Source organism: Equus asinus, chromosome 23 (assembly GCF_041296235.1).
Source record: "Equus asinus isolate D_3611 breed Donkey chromosome 23, EquAss-T2T_v2, whole genome shotgun sequence".
Taxonomy (NCBI): domain Eukaryota; kingdom Metazoa; phylum Chordata; class Mammalia; order Perissodactyla; family Equidae; genus Equus; species Equus asinus.
In genome coordinates, this window is record NC_091812.1 from 37315691 (window position 1) to 37335190 (window position 19500).

The following is a 19500-nucleotide window of genomic DNA, read 5'->3' on the forward strand; positions in this document are numbered from 1 at the left end:
TGCCTTGGGCCAGTAGAATCAATGGCAGGATATGGATTATTGACCAATTATGAGGGCTGAGTATATGCATGGGGCAGGTCAGAGCAGTGGGAGAATTAGAAGTTACTTATTGAAAGGCAGTTAGAAAATCTCCTTGCTTTCAACAATATCATTCTCTGAGAATTTTCTTAATTGATTGGGAGATCAGAGCTGGAAGACCTGAACACATAGTGCTCGAAGGAGCTCTTTCTTCTCTTCCATAATGGCTTAGCACAGAGCCTGGCAGCACAATGCATGCCAGGTGCATGAGTGAGCGAGTGAGTGAGTGAATCAATAGATAAACACAAGGGGAGAGAGACTGTAAAGAGAACACACTTACTACTATGGGCTGTCTGAAGTATTCCTCCACTGCAGCACCCCGGAGACTGGACAGGTTGACCCCGTAGAAGCACTGCTGGTACCTGAAGTAGACAGCACAAAGAATCACCATTATCTTGTCCTGCACCTGAGTTCCCAAGTCCCTCACAGCTGTGACGTGCTGCGAGGCTGCCTCACAGGTCCTCTATGTTAGCCCTGGAGCGAGTGCGAGAATATACGAAGGGCAACTGGTCTACAGGGAGTGGCAGAGGAGGAAATTCTCTCTAGAGAATCTTCAGACCTGCACTTGACCTGGGGAGGGGAGAGGGGAGGGGGGAAGCAGTTGAGTGAAGGAAATTACTTGTGGGTAGATTACTCAGAAGGATATTTGGAGATAGGAAGCTCTTTGGGCTCCCACTCTTGACCTGATGTCCCAACATGGCTGCCTGCTCTGTGACACGCTGTCCACGTCCTGAAACCCAATTCCTCTGCCTTCTCATTATCCCATCCCAGAGTGTGACTTTAGATCTCCAAAGCCTCTCTATAAGCCTGTAGTTTTAGGAAATAGATTTCCCTTGTCTGCTTTTCTGTAGCCACCGGCCTGCACCTTCAGGATGGCATTTGCTGCAGTGGCCGACATGAGGCAGAGAGTCACAAGTGAGTGAGGGCTGTGTCCAGTGGTGAAGTGGAGCTGGCTTGTCAGAGTGCATTGTGCACATTTCTTCCCAATCCCGGGGTCACGGACATCTGGACCACAGAAACTGGCAAACACTACGGATCACGCTGTATCTCCTCCATGAGCCAGAAGTAAAACATTTACCAGCACACCTCTGGCATGTCTTACCTTTATGTACCTGCTGCATGTCAGACCAGGCATGGAGCACAGCAGGTACTCCAGGTCAGCTTGGCTAATGGTCTTGACTATCTATTTAGAGGGGAGGTCTAGGATGTGGATTAAGAGTAGCATTATTCAAGCTCTGCCATGGACTAGCTGTGTGCCTTGGGCAAATCATTTGACCTCTGTGCCTCAGTTTCCTTATCTCTAAAATAAGAATAATTATAAGCTCACTTTTTAGGGTTATAGTAAGGGTTAAATGAGTTAATACAAGCACTTTCAGCAGTCTTTGACATTTTGTTACTACTATATAAGTGTTGGCTAAAATTCTCTGAACTTCACCTTCTCGGACCAGCACTGAGGACTAGGGTAGTGGTTCCCAGTCTGACTGTGCTGAGGGATTACTTGGGGGAGCTTGTTAAAAATTCAAATTCCCAGGCCCAACTCCAGAAAGTCTTGGGGACCCATCATGAGAGACTGAAAGCCTTTATCCTGAGCTTGAAAAGAGGCGTCCCTAAGAAGGGTGTGTGTGTGTGTGTGTGTGTGTTGTATGGCCTCTGAATCAGATTCATCAGCCTCCACCCTCCCCCAACCCCACACCCACCAACCTGCAGGGAGGAGAGAAAAAAACAACAGCACAGAATAAACATTAAAAAAATGTATGGTGCAGTTAGATTTTGATGGAAGGACCAGTTAGAGTAAGGCTCTAAATCAGAAATCAAAGCTTCAAATGCCCTCTTGGGAGGCCTAATCATGTTATGTCAACAGCCAGTCCTCAACCTGCAAGTGAAACGCAAGCCCCACTGAGCAGCTGACAGATCCTGAAGGGCCTGTACTATCTCTCACCTCTTAGTCTTTACTTGTTTTCCTTTCTATCTAGAATGCCCCTTGCCCCCTTCTGCCCTGTTAATTCCCACTCAATCTTTTAAGACTTAGCTCAAATATTCCCATTTAAAATTTTAAAACCTTGTGTTACGTTAAATATTTAAGTTTTACACATTTAAAAGCAAAAGTATTTTCTTATTCATCAGTATATACTTAGCACTGACCTGGCATATTGTTAGGACTAAAAATTATCTATCTACCTACCTATCTATCTTTAATGAATGAATTGGGGACTTGGTGTCCTTAATAACCCTATGTGTGGGCATGGTTGCCAATGAGGATAACGGAGAAATGAAAAGTCATCAGCCTCAGTTTCTCTGGCTTGATTACTTGTTTTCTAACCTTCTTCCACCAAGGGCCGCAGCCTGGCTGGCCAACAGGTAAAGCTGAACAGTGCCGCATGTCATTTTATAAGTATCCATACTGAAAACAAGGCTCCTACAATCCTAGAAAATGCTCGGAAACAGAACACTGCAAGTTTAAACAAGCTTTCCAGTATTTAGGAGAGTGGAAATATTCTTGGGGAAATAAGTCATTGTCACAAAAGTTTTTATTAGCGGGAAGGAGGAGGGAGAGGGGGAGAAGGGAGGGGACAAGAGGGACAGAGACAGAGAGAGACAGACAGAGAATTTCCCACAGAGCCCAGAAGGACACCCCCTGGTCCATCTTTAGAATCTCCTGGGAAGCTTTTAAAAATTGCTGATGTCTGGACTGCATCCCTCCAGTTGCAATTTCTTTGATCTAGGGGTTTAGCCGTACTGCTTGTTTGCTTCCAAAGCTCGACAGGTGACTCTAATGTGCAACCAGGGTTGGATACTACTAAGCTAGCTGTTCTAGAATCCTCGCCAAGTAGGTGAAAGAGAAAACCCCAAGGGCAAAGATACTCTCTACCTGGCAGTGACTGAGGTTGAAAACTGCTCTCTATTTGTTGCATACAACCTCAGCCCTCAGAGATGCCCTGTCTGTGCCATTTACTTTGCGTGTTCCATGCCAATTAAAACCCAGCAGCCACGATCAGTGTGGTGCAAACAGGCACTATTCCTCGGGCAGACGGAGAGCTGCGGGCAAAAAGCCCACTGCCGGGGTTTTAAAAACTTTCTGGCTGGACCATCTTTCTAATTCTTAGAAATCTCAAATCTCTTTCTGAAATGCATCATAAAATAATTAAAGCAGATGGGAGCTGGCGTCTCTCTGGGTCTCCTAAGATACATTGTTGGGGGGTGATGGATCAGGAAACGAATCTGTTGATTTGGAAGCTAGTGATAATTTCCATTGTTTTCATCACATGTGGGTTTTATTTTCCAACTTAACTTCTGGCCTCTTTATGAGCGCATAAGGTGGACTCCATATGTGTTTTTTCCTCTTCACTTAAATTTCCAGTGTACTCCTTACCCCCTCCCCTCCTTCTCCACCATAGGAACAAATTGCACCTTTGTTTCATTTCTTATACATCCCTTATATACAGCAGGACTTTAGGCTTGGTTGTTTTTGACAATTTTCTCCATCAGCAAAATGCAGACATACCACAGTGTAAAGTGGTATCTGTAAAGATGCTTAGCTCATTATGTCTCTTTTGGGTTTAAACTCCAGCAAAGTAATGTGGCTTATATTTTACATGTGATATAGTTATATACCTTTTATATTTGTGAAAATACATTTTTTTTACTATAAAGAAGAGGTAGAAATGGGTGCACAATCCTTAAAAGAAATCAAGCTTCAGATTGTGCCTCTTTTGTAAGAAGTAAGGGAAAGCCTGTGATTCTGTAAAGGAACCCATGGAGCATCCCTGGGTGCACCACTGTAGATCTAGACATTACTGGTTTGCATAAGAATTGGAGCTATGGAAGCCTGTATAGGAAGGAAGAGCAGATCACTCAAGACAACTACGGTGGCCATCTCCTGTTTGTTCTACCCAGGAAATAGTTACTCTTCTTCTGGTAACAGCACCAGATTTTCTTCTGGGAAGCACCTCTTCCCCTCTCTCGCTTCTTGTGGTTTGGAGGGTCTTGACTCTGTCCTTAGTTCTAAAGGTTGGCATGTGGCTCAGTCCCAGCCAATCAGAGCATCTTATCACCCTGGCCTTGGCGATGGACCCACAGTTAAGCCTCTGACCCGACGAAAGTCAAGACTTTTGTTCAAACTGTCACAAAGGAGAAGTAGACATGGAGCTATGAGTCTATAAATCTGGATTTGCTGGTAACCACATTGCTGCCATGAAGGAAAAGTTGATTTAAGAATGGAGCTGGGCTGAGGGATAGAGAGAGACCAGGAGCCAATGACAGTTGCCTGCACTCTGGAATCCATTTGTGCTGGAGAACTTGAATCTACTTTTCAGCGTTTCAGATACATTAGTCAAAGTAACCTTTTGCTTAAGCAATTTTTAATTGGGTTTTTAGTCATTTAAAACCAAAAGCAGGGCCAGCCAGGTGGCACAGCAGTTAAGTTCACACATTCCGATTTGGTGGAGCGGGGTTTGCTGATTGGGATCCCGGGTGCAGACCTATGCACCACTTGTCAAAGTGTGCTGTGGCAGGTGTCCCACATATAAATAGAGGAAGATGGGCAAGGATGTTAGCTCAGGGTCGGTCTTCCTCAACAAAAAGAGGAGGAGTGCCAGCAGATGTTAGCTCAGGACAAATCTTCCTCAAAAAAAGGAAAATAAAAAATCAAAAAACCAAAAGCATCGTAACTGAAAGAAAACAATTAATAAAATAAGAGTCTGCCTGTATGTGTGCTATGAACGTAATTCTGAGAGAACAGTTTAGCCTAATTCAGTGAAGTCCTAATTCTGTGAGGACTGAACTAAATTGCTTTAAGTTAGAATGTACAGAACCAGGCCAGGGGATGGTGAGCTAAACGTCCGCTGGAGTTGGCGATTCTGTCTGGAAATGAAAAGCTCTGATGCCAGAGGATCCAGAAACTGAAATACTGCATTCCTGACTACACAGGTCTGGGCCCGAGGCAGAATATTATGAAAGAGCTATGAGTTTGACTTAGGTTACAAAAGAGACAAATATAGAAATTGAGGTTTATTCTATGAGCAAAAGCCAGAGGAGTTCAAGAGCTGCAGATATAAACAGAGAAGCAGAGGAAACATCAAGAAGAAATACTGGGGAGCTGAAAGGAGATTATAGTCTAAGGAATCAGTGAAGTATAAATGAAAGAAGGACAGGAGCATGTGAAAATGCAAATATAATGGCGCTGGTCACAATAGTATTCCTGCAAAAGTTCTTTCTCTGTGATGCTTTGTGCCATATACTTGGCTTCTGACAAAAATTTGGTTATATTACATGGTAATTTGAAACGTTCTTATTTGGTCCACATTTATTTCCATGAATCAGTGACTATCCGGCCAAATATATTTTTAAAAAAGATCAGAAGGTCTAAAACTTTAGCTATGCCAAAAGAACCGTTAGTAGGAATTTCAGTTTGGGGGCAGAAGTAGCCTAAGAACAAACCATCCGTTACCTTCGCAGTAGAATTTAGCAGCTTGTCCATTCAGTCGAATGGATTTCCTTAAAAATAATGTTTCTCAGCAGTACCATGGTCAACAAGGCATTTAGTAGACTCAGGGTGGAAAAGTGCAAGAAGGGAGCTTTCATTGCCTGTGGCAGAGTCTGCATACATTCATCTTCCCTTGTCCTTTGCAAGCACAGACTTCTGATTTCTGTAAAGAATAACTGATCACAGGCCATCCACCATTGGCATCCCTGATGTCACTCAATTGGCTCTGCCCTTGTCAAGAATGATGGATGAATACCATCACTCACAATACTCTGGAAAGGAAACTGAGAAGTATCTGCGGTTCCTTAGGTGGTACATCACCTTTTAAGTGTCACCTCAGATCCTCTCAGTCTTACCATCTCTGGAATCTTCAGCAACGTGTTCTGCCCCTGCTGTGCCAAGGTGTAGGCTCATCTGGCCCCACAGGGGCACAACCCAGCAGTGCCTCACCTCAGGCCTGCACTACTTCTCTCTCCCCTCCTGCCCTGGGGCATCCTTGTTGACTCTGGGGCATGAGACCCATTTAGTGTTCATGCATGCACAAGTCAGAAGTATAGCCTAGTTAATGTTGAGGAGTGAACAGTTGAACAATGGGGTATAAAGCCAGTGGATAAGTTAATTTCTTTCTGATCCTCTGTGTAAACTGTCCTGAGATTGAGTTCCTTCAATCTCTTGAAGATGGTCCTGCTGGATGAAGCAGTCTCTTGGTGTTTGATACCATGTGGTGGTCAGCTCAGTAATGCACCTTTGCCTTAGTTATCCTTCCTTCTCTGTCTCACTTTTGTTTCTCTCCATTCTTGTTTCACTGGGATTGCATTCCTTAATAAAATTGTCACTTTTAAGCTTTGCCTAAGACTGTGCTTCCTGGGAAACCCAAGCTAAGACAATCAGTATGAGGTGTGGCCCCAGAATGTAGACCCTCAAGATGGAATTACTCATCATTTTGATGAAAATAGAATCCTCATTGCTAGTGGTGAGTGGGGGGTGATAACTCTTCACATGGAGATTCATCACAATTACTAACGGTCTCCCTGGAGGTTAGTTAGGATGTAGTAAATGCAGAAGGTGAAGCATTGGACTTGATGGTGACCGTGTGCTTGAAGTTTTGGGGCAATGATAATTATATGGATTGAGGGGTAGGCAAGCCTCTGTTAACAGCATTGGAAGACTCGCAAAAAGAAAATTATAATCTCATAGCAGCCAACCTCCAACTTAAGACACATTGTGAAATCCAGAGGGCTGCTTCAGCAGAACTTAAAGGAATTCTTATGTCTTTGGTGTTCCAAGGCCTGTTCTGCTGGAAATCAGGTACAGAATCTGACAAGTAAGACTTCCACATTCCTGACTCTGAAACTGCCCCATCTCCCTGTTCCAAACAACATAGTAAAACAGTAATAGTAGAAGAGCTGCAAAGGAGACTAGATGTGCAACCTTGACAGGTCTTATGTATCAAAGCTGGCGTCCGGACAGGGAGAGACTAGGGCCCTTAGACCTGGGATTGTGATAGTTGAGTGGACAAGGCAGAGAATCCTGAAAATACCTTTCAAGCTCTCCTGAAGCCTTCATGCCAGCAGGAGCAGAATTCTCATCCCTCTTGTCAGAGAACAGCTTCCCTTTGCCTGAAGACTGCACAACAACTTCTCCTGAAGCCTGTGCCTTCCAGGATTATTCTGTTCTCCTCGGGATCTGCCTCACTATTGTCTACTGTCTCCAGGCTAATGACCCCTCATTGCTGTCAGACTGACAGCTCAAGCACAGCCTGAGCAGTAAGGACAATTCCTATTCCGGCAGGAGATAACTTACATACCCCAGAAACTGCAGAAGCTGGACAATATTTTCTGCTAAGAACCAGGGAAATACATATGGGAGTGGATTCTAAGTGTGCTAGACTAGGAAGGATAGAATATAAGTCAGTATAGGATACAATTCATTGACATGGGCACTCATAGGATTCAATGTTCTAGCAAGATATCAGTCCTAATAGTCTTCTGGGATGTCAGTTTGAAGCTTAGTCAGGAGGATGGCTTACAGTCAATGAGATGGAGATTCCAGAACTTCTGCAGCATAGAATTGAGGAAGGAGTCAGAAGGCTTAGGGAGATTTACTAGGAAGACCTAAGAACACGCCACTGCGTTCTCAGGGGAAGCCCAGGAAACTCACCTGTCATAAAGGTAATAGGGAACAAACTAGTGAGAGAGTTGTGGTATCTTTGAGAAGCTTAGGGTGTCTGTCCTCAGTGGATCAAAGATGGGGACGCTGCCATTCAACTGTGCTCTCAATGAGCACAACTTGGATGGAATTTCAGAATGTCAGAAGCAAGAAAGCAGTAATTAACTGTCTTAGGCAAGAATGACATAATTACAGTGTTGGAAAGCAAGGCTAGAGTGGTAATTAGGGTAACTTGACCCACAGGGATCTGTGGTGGTTGTTAATAGATCTAGTGTTACCAGAGAGGTGAAACAGATGTACAGTCAATAAGACAGTACTCACTTTGTAGAACAAAAAACACTTGCTAGCTGGTGAGCAGGACAATGTCTGCTGTCACAATGGAAAGATCTCACCCAATTTCCATATCTGGTTTATGGATCCAGAGACCACGGGTCCATGATTGAAGTGGAGGCCCAGCCCCTTGAGGAAGGACTCTGCAGTGCCATCACAAGCACATATGGTAAATATTCCCCAGTCCTTCTCCAGAGGGACCTGGGTTTCTATGACAAAGCAACTGTGTTGGAGAAAGGAGAATATCTGGATTTTTTGAGGAATGTTAGATAAGAAGGCTGAGCTGGACTGATACCAGGGGATTTAGAACACCTTTGGTTAGTGGGGACTTATGGAAGACAGGTAGTGAATGAAGTTTTGGATCAAGTCCATCTCACAGGGTATCCAGAGGCTTCACACCCACCGTGTGGTTATCTCCCCAGTCCCTGTATGTACAATTGGGATAGACGCACTCAGTGTCTGGCAGAACCCTCACACTGGCCTGTGAAAAACAAGTTGTCATGGTAGCAAAGTACAAGCAGAGGACCATCCCTGAAACTGAAACTTCCCTGGACCCAGGTAGGTAATATTATCTTTAATTTATAAAGAAATTGTGCCTCAGAGAGATTAAATTAACTTAGTTAAGCCTTTATAGTTAGTAATTGACAGAAGCAAGACTTAAATACAGTTCAGTCTGGCTCTAGAATCTGAACCATCCGACTTTTAACTACTGCCTATTTTGCCCATGTTTTTACAAGTTCCCTAATTGTAATAAATGTAACAAAGCAAACTAGGTCCATCCCAAGCTTCTTGAGAATATTTGGTTGCTCCTCTTAATTAATCCTATGTATATATTTTTCTTGATACGAGAACCAATTTAAAATTGTATTTAAAGGCCTTGGTTTAAAACCCCTGAACCAATTATTTTCAATAATACCAGGACTGCCCATCACATAAAGAAGTTTTACAGCTGGGAATGATGAGTCTGCATGACTGAGCTTTACTCTCAGGAGATACTTTACAGAATCTTAATTAATAAGGGCCCAGAAATCTTAATTAAGTAAGAAAAGGAAATTATTAATCTTGTAGGTGACTGCCACTAACATCAGAACATACTCTTGCCTATTAAGAGAGAGCCCCATAACTGGTTATTTAGAAAGGATAAAGTTATATGCTTCCCGCATACTAAAACTAAAATAAATTTTAGAGTTAAATGTAAATTTTAAAAAATGTTCAATGGAAAAAGTGAAAATGCGAAAAAGTAGAAGGAGGTTAATACCAGACTCAGGATGAGGAAGCCCTTTTCAAAATAAAGAAAAAGAAACAAATTATAAAGAAAATATTGGTAGATCTTGCTACACAAAAATTGTTAACTTCTTTTGTGGTGAAAACAATCATAAAGAAGATTATAAGGCAAACTGAAAATTCTGGCGAAAATATAACAGAGTCTTAATATATAAAGAATTCTTACAGAGAAATGCATTTTTCTTCTAGTCAACAAAAGTGTATTGACCACCTACTATTAGCTAGGTTAGATGATGGGCAGACGGCAATAACAAGACAGCCACTCTGATGGAACTCATAGTCTCATGAGGGGAGATAGGCAATACATTAAATAAGTATGTAAAGACATGTAATATGGCAGATGGTGATAAGTGCTATAGAGAAAAATGAAGTGAAAAGTGGGGTAAGAGCTTCCAGGAGGGTAGAGATTACAATTTTTAACTGATAGAAGGTCTCCCTGGGAAGATGACACGTGAGCTAAGACCTGAAGGAGGTGAGAGCAAGCCACAGGCCTGTCTGTGTTTCAGGCAGAGGGAATGGCAGTGAGGTGGCAGCAAGCCCGGTATGTTCAAGGGGAAGCAAGGAGACCAGTCAGTGAGGCCGGAGTGCAGTGGATAAGAGGAGTGTGGAAGGTGACATCAGAGGGGCAGCAAGGAGGAACTAGATCACGTAGGATCTTACCATCCATTGTGGGAACTTTGGCTTTGACTATGCAGAAAGTAGGAAGCCACTGGAGGTTTTGAGCAGAAGAATATGATCTGAATTATGCGTTATCAAGGTCATTTTGATTATTGTTTAAGAAGAGGAAATCAGTTAGGAGGCTACTGCAAGGCTGTAGTAGAAGCTGGGTTTTTGTTTTGCTTGTTTTGTTTTTGCTTTGAAGGGGTGGGCAATGTGTGGGGGTGAAGATCAGCAGCTTGCCTTTGGACATGTTAAATTTAGGATGCCCCATAGACATCCAAGCAGAGCCATCTACAGCCAGTTGGACATCCAAAGTCTATGGTTCCAGGGAGAGGTCTGGGATGGAGTTCTAACTATGGGAGTTGTCAACATAAAGACAGCATTTACAGCCCAGAGAGTGAATGTGGTTAGTAAGGAAGGGAGTGTAGACAGAAAGGGCAAGACATTGAAGAACTAAATCTGGAGTAAATCCAACCTTAAAGATTCAGGTCATGAGCAAGAATCAGCAGAGGAGATTGAGAAGCCGAGGCCAGTGAGGAAGGGGGAAAATCAGGTTCGGGCTCCAGAAGTGAAGAGTCAACAGTGTCAGGTGTTATTGATAGGAAAGTCAGGTGAAGACTGATAATTGATTATATCTAGTGATCCTATTTATTTAGCCTATTAGTTGTGCTTCAGTCTCTCAGCTCACTCCCTCAGAATACACCCAAACTCATTTTTTTTTTTTTGAGGAAGATTAGCCCAGAGGTAACTACTGCCAGTCCTCCTCTTTTTGCTGAGGAAGTCTGGCCCTGAGCTAACATCGTGCCCATCTTCCTCTACTTTATATGTGGGACGCCCACCACAGCATGGCGTGCCAAGCAGTGCCATGTCCGCACCCGGGATTCGAACCGGCAAATCCCGGGCTGCCGAGAAGTGGAACATGTGAACTTAACCGCTGTGCCACTGGGCCGGGCCCCTAAACTCATTTTTTTGCATCCTCCTCCTTCCTCTCAGCCAGCATCTCCACTTCTCTGCCTCTTCTAAGTTCTGTGGATCAATACAACCAAAGGCTCCCATGCTGGCAGTCTAATGCAGAAACCTCTTTATAAAGGGAGGGGAATTAGAAGGAAAGTGAAGGCTGTGCATTTTGATAACTCTATTTTCTAAAATACTTTTTGTGTTTGTTGACTAAAAATAAAACTGTTCAAATGCACTAGCTATCAAAGAAATACAGATTAAAAATAAACTGGCCACCATTTTTTTTGCAAATCAAATTGGCATTTAAAAAAACATATCCCGTATGGGCAAGACTCAGCAGACATTCTCATGTACCACTGGTGGAAGTGTTAATTGGCAAAACTTTTCTACAGGGCAATTTGGCAATATATAAGAATAATTTTTTTAAAGTTCTTTCTTCACACCTTTTGGTCCAGTAATTCTGCTTCTAGCTATTTATTGTAAGAAAATAATCAGAATGCATACCAAGATTTCTGTAATAGGATGTTCACTTTAGCATTGTTTCTTATAGAATATAGAATATAGAATTCTATAAAATTATACATTCTTGTAGAATATAGAAACAATACCTTAGTGTTGTTTCTCATTGAGTTTATAGAGTTAAAATAGTAATTAAAACAATTTAATAGCCAACCTTGGAGGTTGAGTCAATAACTTATGAGCTAGCCACAAAAGAAATACTCTGCAGCAAAATGTCTAAAAGATATGAGAACATGTCAACAAGGTATTGTCAAAGTAAAAAAAAACAAGCTAACAAGTGGTATTTATGGTACAATTCTAATTTTATAAAGAAGAAAAACAGAAAAATTGGAAAGATATAAATTAAAATCTTAATAGTGATCATTTCCATACATGCTTGAGATTATTGGAGTTTTCACTCATTTAGAAATATTTATTGAGGGCCTACCATGTGGCAGGCACTGTTCTGAGTGTTTGGGATACATTAGTGAAAACTAATAGAATTCTGGCCCTTGGAGTGCTTACATTCTATCAGGAGGGATACAGACAATAAATAATAATAAATAAAGGAATTATATATCTTTTAGGAGGTGATAGATGAAAAACATGGAGCAGAAAAAGTGGGAGTGGTACGGCTGCCATTTTAAATAAGGTGATCAGGTTAGGTCTTATCAAGAAGGTGGCATTTAACAAAGACTCTATGGAGATGAAGGAATTAGCTACATGAATATTGAGGGAAAAGTATTCCAGACAGGAGGATCAGCAATGCAAAGGCCCTAAGGTGGGAGCAGTTCTGAAATGTCTGAGGCTCAGCAAAGAAGCCTGTGTGGCTGGAGCTGAATGAACATGGTAGTAGGAAATGAGGAATCAGACTGGGTAGAACCTACTGGAAGGTTTGGGAATGCTAGGAATAGGCAGGTTAAGAAACTACTGCAATAATCAAGATGAGAGATGATAGTGTTGGGATCAATGGGGAACACTGAACATAGTGAAAATTGGTTAGATTCTGGATATATTTTGAAAGTAGAATCAACACAATTTTTTTTTTTCTTTTGGTGAGGAAGATTCACCCTGAGCTAACATCTGTGCCACTCTTCCTCTATTTTGCATGTGAGTCACTGCCACAGTGATGACTGGTGTAGGTTTGCACCCAGGAACTAAACTCGGGCCACCGAAGTGGAGTGTGCTGAACTTAACCACTAGGCCTCAGGGCTGGTCCCAACATAATTTCTTGATGGTTTAGATATGAAGGGCAAAGAAAGAGATGCCTTCAAGATTTTGAGCCTGAATGATTGGGAGGAAAAGTTGTCAGCAACTGAGGTGGAAAGATTATAAGTAGAGCAGGTTTGGGATGGAAGTAGGGGAGACTGAGAGTTGAGTTTTGGACGTGGAAAGTCTCTCCAAAGGGAGATGTCCAGGAGGCAGTTGGCTATAGGCAAATATGGCGTTCACAGACATGTCTGAGCTGGAGAGATATGCTTGGGAATCACTAGTATATGGATGGTATTTGAACTATGGGAATGGGTGAGCTCACCAAGGGAGTAACTGTGGACAGAGAAGAGGCTATTCGGGGAACTCCAACATCAAGAGGTTAAGGGGACAAGTGACAACCAGAGGAGGACTGGTTGAGAAAGTGACTAGTGAGGCAGGAAAAAAATCAAAAGAATGTGGGGCAAATGCTCAAATGCTGGTAGGTTAAATAAGTGGAGAAGGGAGACTTGATCACTGGATTTAGCAATGTGGATGTCAGGGCACTGATGACCTTGATAAGATGGTTTGGGTAGAATGCCTTGAGAAAAATTGAAGTGGGGAATGGGAGACTATTGAGTAAAGATAAACATTTTGAGGAATTGCTGCAAAGGGACTTAGAGCCATGGGTAGTGGCTGACTGGGGATGTGAGGTATAAAAAAGGTTGTTTATTTTTTCTTTTTAGTTGGATTAAATAGCAGCATGTTTGTATGCTGATGCGAGCCTCGTCAATCCACTGTGATCATTAATATTCTCATGGCAGTAATATGGCAACAGATGGTACAGTCTGGAGGTCACACAAGGACTGTCTGGACAACCAAACTCTCCCAGTAGTCTGGTCTACTCTGTTACCTGAAATTCCTAACTCTTGAGCCTCTTCATTGACTCAGGAGGTCACCTTTAAAATATAAACATTTAGGGTCAGCACGACCTTACAGAACATATCATAATTAAGGTCTCCTCCACCTCATCACCCCATACACATCAAGAAGCTATTCACCTCCATTGGTAATCCTGTGGCTTGGAGTTTCAGAATTATGGATGGAGCAGAAACCACGAAATCCTATGAATCTGTGGTAGGAAAGCCTATTTTTGCAAGAGAAAATTGGGGAGAAAGAAAAATCTTAGCCCTTTGGCCCCACTCCTCATCAACCTTTGTAACCCAAGAAACCAAAGCACCTCCTGTTTGCTGTCTCTTCACCAAAGGACAGAATTACAAAGAGAAAACCCAGGAAGGGTTCTGCATTCCTCAGCCAGAACTCAAAGCTTAAATTTTCGCATCCATCCTCATCCATCCACCAGCACATGCCTGTGTTCCCTGCTACTCACCTAACGTTCCCACTCGGATCATATCCCTTCTGTTTCTCCCTCCCATGGGTCCAATATCCTTCTCCATCCCTCCTTCTCCTTATAAAAGACAGTTCTCAGGGAAGAATGCCAGAAGGAATGATGGTTTAGAACTAGCAAGAGTTTTGTGTTAGTTCTCATTCTACAAATGAAGAAACCAAGTCTCAAAGGGTAAAGTGAACTGCCCAAAAGCCAACAGACAATTAGCAGCAAAACTCCAAAAAAGATTTGATCAACTAATTTACATGGAGGTGTGTTGATTGATACGTTCTCTGACAAAGGCACTTTGTAGCAGAAGCCTTAGCCCTGAGCCAAAGGAATGGATGGTGACGGAGGGGGAGGATGTTGTCATTTCAGCAGCAGGGTAGTCTTCTGGAAGTTGGATATTGCCTAAGCAGCTCTCTGATGTGTCTACTCCAGTGGTTCTCAATGGGAGGTGATTTTGCCCCCCATGGGAACATTTGGCAATGTCTGGAGACATTTTTGATTGTCACAACTGGGGGGAAGGTGCTATTGGCATCTAGTAGGTACAGGTCAGGGATGCTGCTAAACAATCTACGATGCACAGGACAGCCCCCACTCACAATAGATGACCCCAAATGTCAATGGCTTTAGAAACTCTGGTTTCTAAATGGAAAAGGAAGGGAAGAGAAAAGAGAACATTACCAAAAGTTGGCTCTGGAGTAGTGTTCCATGTAGAGCTGTTCGTCAGAAAAGGGGGCCAAGTGGATGTCACTGAATGTCGGGAACATCATTCCTAATAAGCAAAAGACAACAGACCCAAAAGTTGACTCCTATTGCCTTCTAACTGAGGGGTACACTCACCTGCCATGTGGCCAATTCCATTGTTTCATTTTATTTCAGTTATTATACAACAAGCTAAAATATAATTTTGCCTCAAAGCAAGGATAGGAAAATTAGGCAGAAGACCAGAGGGGATATAAAAAAGAACACCAAAGCAAGTCACAAGCTGTGTTATACCGAAAGTTTGTAGGGTCTTAGGGGAGGCATTTAATCTGGCTTATTTGCCTTCTCGGCTACTGGCATTTTTCCTTTCTATATGTCCTGTGCTTGGAACTCTGGGCACTTCCTTTATTTATTTTTTTCCCTCTTATTTATTGTAAAAACAGCTTAGCTTGGAAAATAATCAACACTCCTTCATTGTATCACATTATTATTTTCATTGTTAGACTTTGTCCCTGTGCAATCACATTGACTATTTATCTTTTAAGGTGCTGTTGGAACTTATGCTTATATGCAGGTTCATCATCCTCCACGCTGGGAAGCCCACACTTGCATTTTGTTCCTTACATCTGCAGTCACAAGGAGAAAGGTAGATTCTTTTGTGGGCAAATGAACACCTGGACTGGCATGCCTGAATTCGGCCTTCCTGAGCAGGTGGACATGGTGATCAGTGTTATTATTCTTGTCATTTTAGGGAAACTCTTTGTCATAGTCATTTATTAAACTGTATATGAAAGAAAGATGAACCATTAACCATATTTCAGAAATGAGGATTGCCTAAGAAATTGGAGATGCTGTCACAAAAAAAATAAGAATACCTAAAATTTCTTGATTATGCTGTCTCTGCCATGAACTTTTCAATGGGCTTTCCATGATTAATTTATTGAATCCTTGTAACAATATAAAGTAGGTTCTATTATTATACCCATTTTATAAATGAGAAAGCTAAGAAACAGAAATTTAAGTGATTCAGCCACAATCACAGAGCTAATAAGTGGAAGAGAAAAATCCAGGGAGTTGAATCTCATCCAATAGTTCATGGCCCCAAACCTTAACTATGCTCCCGCAATGTCTGCTAAAACAGAACAGATGGTTTTATTTAGGGTATTTTCAGAGGTGGTCAGAGATAAAGCATGATTATAACATCACTCATATGTCCCCAGCTAAATCTTGTGTGTTGGGGTCAAAACAATAATGATTGGGCGGTGGTTGTTCAATTTCAAGACAGAAGGATATTAAACAACGGTAGATAAGTAATATGTATCACTATTTGAGTAAACCTGGGAAGTTTCAAAGGAAGATGTTCTGAACCCAAGCCTAATAGGAATTCCAAAGATATCAGATAAAACGGAGGAGAGAAAATCATCCAAGGCTTAAAATATAAGAAAAATTCCAAGAGTTGAAGAAAACGGAATCTTCTAATTCAACACACTCACTAAAATGTCCAGCACAAGAATTTTAAAAGTTTCATGCTAAGAAGACTAGAAATAAAGACAAGACACTAAGAATGTACAGAGGGAAAAACTATGTCACTCTAAAGGATCAGGAGTCAAAATGCATTGGACTTCTCAACAGCAATATTAGAAACCAGAAACTAAAAAAAAGAAGCCTTAAAATTACTGAGTAAAACTTGTTTTCAAGTTAAAATTCTCTACCCAGCAAAATGATAATACAAGGACTCAAAAAGAGGTAACTTCTCAAGCCCCCTCTCTCCAGATGCTATTGGAGAATATTCTTAGGTAAACCAAGAAAGAAGGAGACAAAAAGAATGATGATGGAAAGTCAAAGTATGGTAGCCATGCAATAGGACTGCAGAGCAACCAGTTCAACTGTTGTGGAGGAGGCCAGAGGACTGCAGGAGGAAGGCTTGCATAGAATAAATACCCACAGGCACCTATCAGACCTGTTGGAGCATCAAAAAAATTAGCCACGAGTATATCGAAAATTAAGCTAATGAAAAAACAAGGCAATTAACTCCAGGAAAAACAAGAGCTTTCATGAGAAAATACATAATCATATGCACCTACTTTACCACCTGACTCAGCATTGAACAATATTTACATTTTCATAATAATGTAAAGATTGATTACTGATTCAACCAAATAATGATCTAGGTCCATATTTCCTTAGATTAAATTCTGAAATCCAAAAAGCTCTGCAATGCAACAGATTTCTGTAAGTTTCCAACATCATTTGATGGCAAAACCTGACCTGAACTGACATGAGTCTATTTATAGTCTTTATTTATCTCACTTGGTATCCATATTCGTATGTTTTGTTGCAGAAACACAAAGTGTTTCATTACGGAATGTTGGCTCAGATCCCCCTGGAGACGTTAAGTAATATATGATATATGACTGTATTACCTTTCCAAAGTCCCCCAGATTCTGAATTCTGAAATGTGTCTGGCCCCAAGGGTTTGGATAAAGGATTGAGGAGCTGTATAAATTTACTGAAAGGACGGCAGGAGCGAGGGTGCATCAAGAGGGGAAGGAGCTGTTATGTAGGAGAGCTAACTTCTCAACCAGAGTGACAGGAATAGCAATATGATAATTTTATATAGAAAAATGTAGGTAAATAATAGAAGAAACAGAGACTAGAGTTGAAAGGAATAGGCTTCAGGGAGCAGTCTCAGGATAGGAAGAGGTGTGGCACAGGGTTACTATCTTTCATTAGAAACCTTTTTCTTACTATTTGATGTTGTAAACTATGTCTTATTTTGATGGAAAAGAAAAATAATTAGGAAAAAAATCAATCATCCTTCCCTCAGGAACACACAGGGTAGAAAGCCGATAAAATCAGTCTTCATTTCTACTTGTCTAGTTAAAGATACATAGCCCACTATAAAATTTCATATCCATTCCAAATGCCTGGGGAAAAAGGATGCCCAGATATTAAGCCTAAATATTCAGCTTAGAGGGGCTAAATAGATGCATGTTAATTAACTATGTTTAAAATCTCATCATATGAAAGCACTTCCCCATTTGAAAAAGCCCATAAAAAAATAAAAAATTCTTTCCGGGGGGTATTGAGGAGGAAAGCCAGGAGGCTTCGTTCCTTTGCTTTCATCTCCCACAGTTGAATTTCATCACGTGAGCACAAGGTTTCCAAGATCTTCCTGGGCTGTTTGACAATGGGAATGCTAATGAAGTTACTGACATTAGGTACACTTTGCCCAAGTTTATTTACTTATTTTTGCATGAGGTTTTTTTTAAGTGCCTATTCCTGAATCCCTAAATTTTGAAGCATGTAGGAAATTAGAGATGAGCCTCAAGCTTTACTTACATGCATATATTGGTACCTTGGTGTGTACCAGTTGCACTTTTATTCACTATTTTGTCATCATAGGATATCACGGTGGGAAGTCACAACATGGGTAATTTAAAGTAAATGAAATTGGGGTAAGGAGCTGCAATTCTCATGAGAGATGCAACTGTTAAAATTGGCCAGTTACTTTCTACACCTGAATTGAAAAAAAATGTGCTGTTGGAACACATCCACTCTCTCTGGTGAGGAGTGGAAAATAAGTGTATGTGCAGGAGTCCTGAGTGTGGGCTTCAGGGTCAGACAGACCTGGGTTCAAATCCCTGCTGTCACTTATTAGAGGCGCGTCCTTGCCAAGTTGCTTTCCTCCATCGTGCCTCAGTTTTCTATAAAGTGGGGATCATAATGGTGCCTCCTGCTAACCCAGATCTCAATCTCGGCACTATTGACGTTTTGGGCTGGATAACTCTTGATGTAGGGGGCTGTCCTGTACACAGAAGGAAGGTTAGCAGCATCCCTGGCCTCTCCCACTTGATACCAGTAGCACCCTCTCCCTCAGTTGTGACAATCCAAAATGTCTCCAGACATTGCCAAACGTCCCCTGTGGAAGGAGTATAAGGTCACCAAGAACCTCAGCACTAACCCTTTGGATAAGTTAAAAAACTCTCTCATTCATACTTTGTAAGTTTTTCGTAAATTAATTTATGCAAATTGCTTAGCACATGCAGACACTTGGACAGCATAAAAAGGACATTGGATTTTATATTAATATCTCAATTATATGTAGTGATCATAGGGAAAGAAAGACATACAGTAGGAAAAGAATATATTAGAAAGAATAAGCAGACCCCAGAGAGTTTCTCACTTTACAGAAGGCCAATGCGTGAAAGGACTTTAGAGGTTATTTTTAATAATACAGATGAGGAAACCAAAGCCAAGAGGTCAAGTGTTAGGCCAAATTCGTTAAGAAAGAAAGTGATAGAAACCAGACAAAATACAGACCACTGAACTGGTCCTCTACACCATATTGAATACTATGCAGCACACTGGCTTCTGTGTCTTTATGATTGGAGACTAGCTCATTCATTTTCTGGGAGAATAAGAAGAGAATATCAAAGAAGTGGCATAATACACATGCTCCCTTCTCCTTTCTGTCCAGGGAAAATGCGGGGAAAGAGGACAGCAACTTTTACAGAGAAGTTAGCCTATTTTTTGAACCAGGAATTGGCCAACTCACCGTTTGCTTTCAGCCATTTTTTGGAATGGAGGTAACTCTCCAACATCCTTTCATTGAACAGCATGTATCCCATCGGCTCAGAAATGATCACATCTACCGCCTCAGGAAGTGAGATTTCTTCAATTTTCCCTGGCAAAACAATGATCTTGTCTGAAAGCTGGTTATCTTTGACTAGCATCTGAAAAAGATAAAATCGGGTAC

At 41.6% G+C, this 19500-nt stretch overlaps 1 protein-coding gene across 4 annotated transcripts in view; it reads right to left on the reverse strand.

The window, feature by feature from the left end:
• Positions 1 to 19500, reverse strand: part of LOC106824262 (histone-arginine methyltransferase CARM1-like) — a 255969-nt gene that overhangs the window by 21386 nt on the left and 215083 nt on the right. For all 4 annotated transcript variants that reach the window (XM_070495701.1, XM_070495700.1, XM_044756825.2 and 1 more), the window contains exons 6-8: positions 19300 to 19477; positions 14721 to 14811; positions 359 to 440 (exon numbers count right to left, since the gene is read on the reverse strand). In XM_070495701.1, coding sequence (XP_070351802.1) covers positions 359 to 440; positions 14721 to 14811; positions 19300 to 19477 — 351 coding nt within the window. The remainder of the gene's footprint in view (positions 1 to 358; positions 441 to 14720; positions 14812 to 19299; positions 19478 to 19500) is intronic.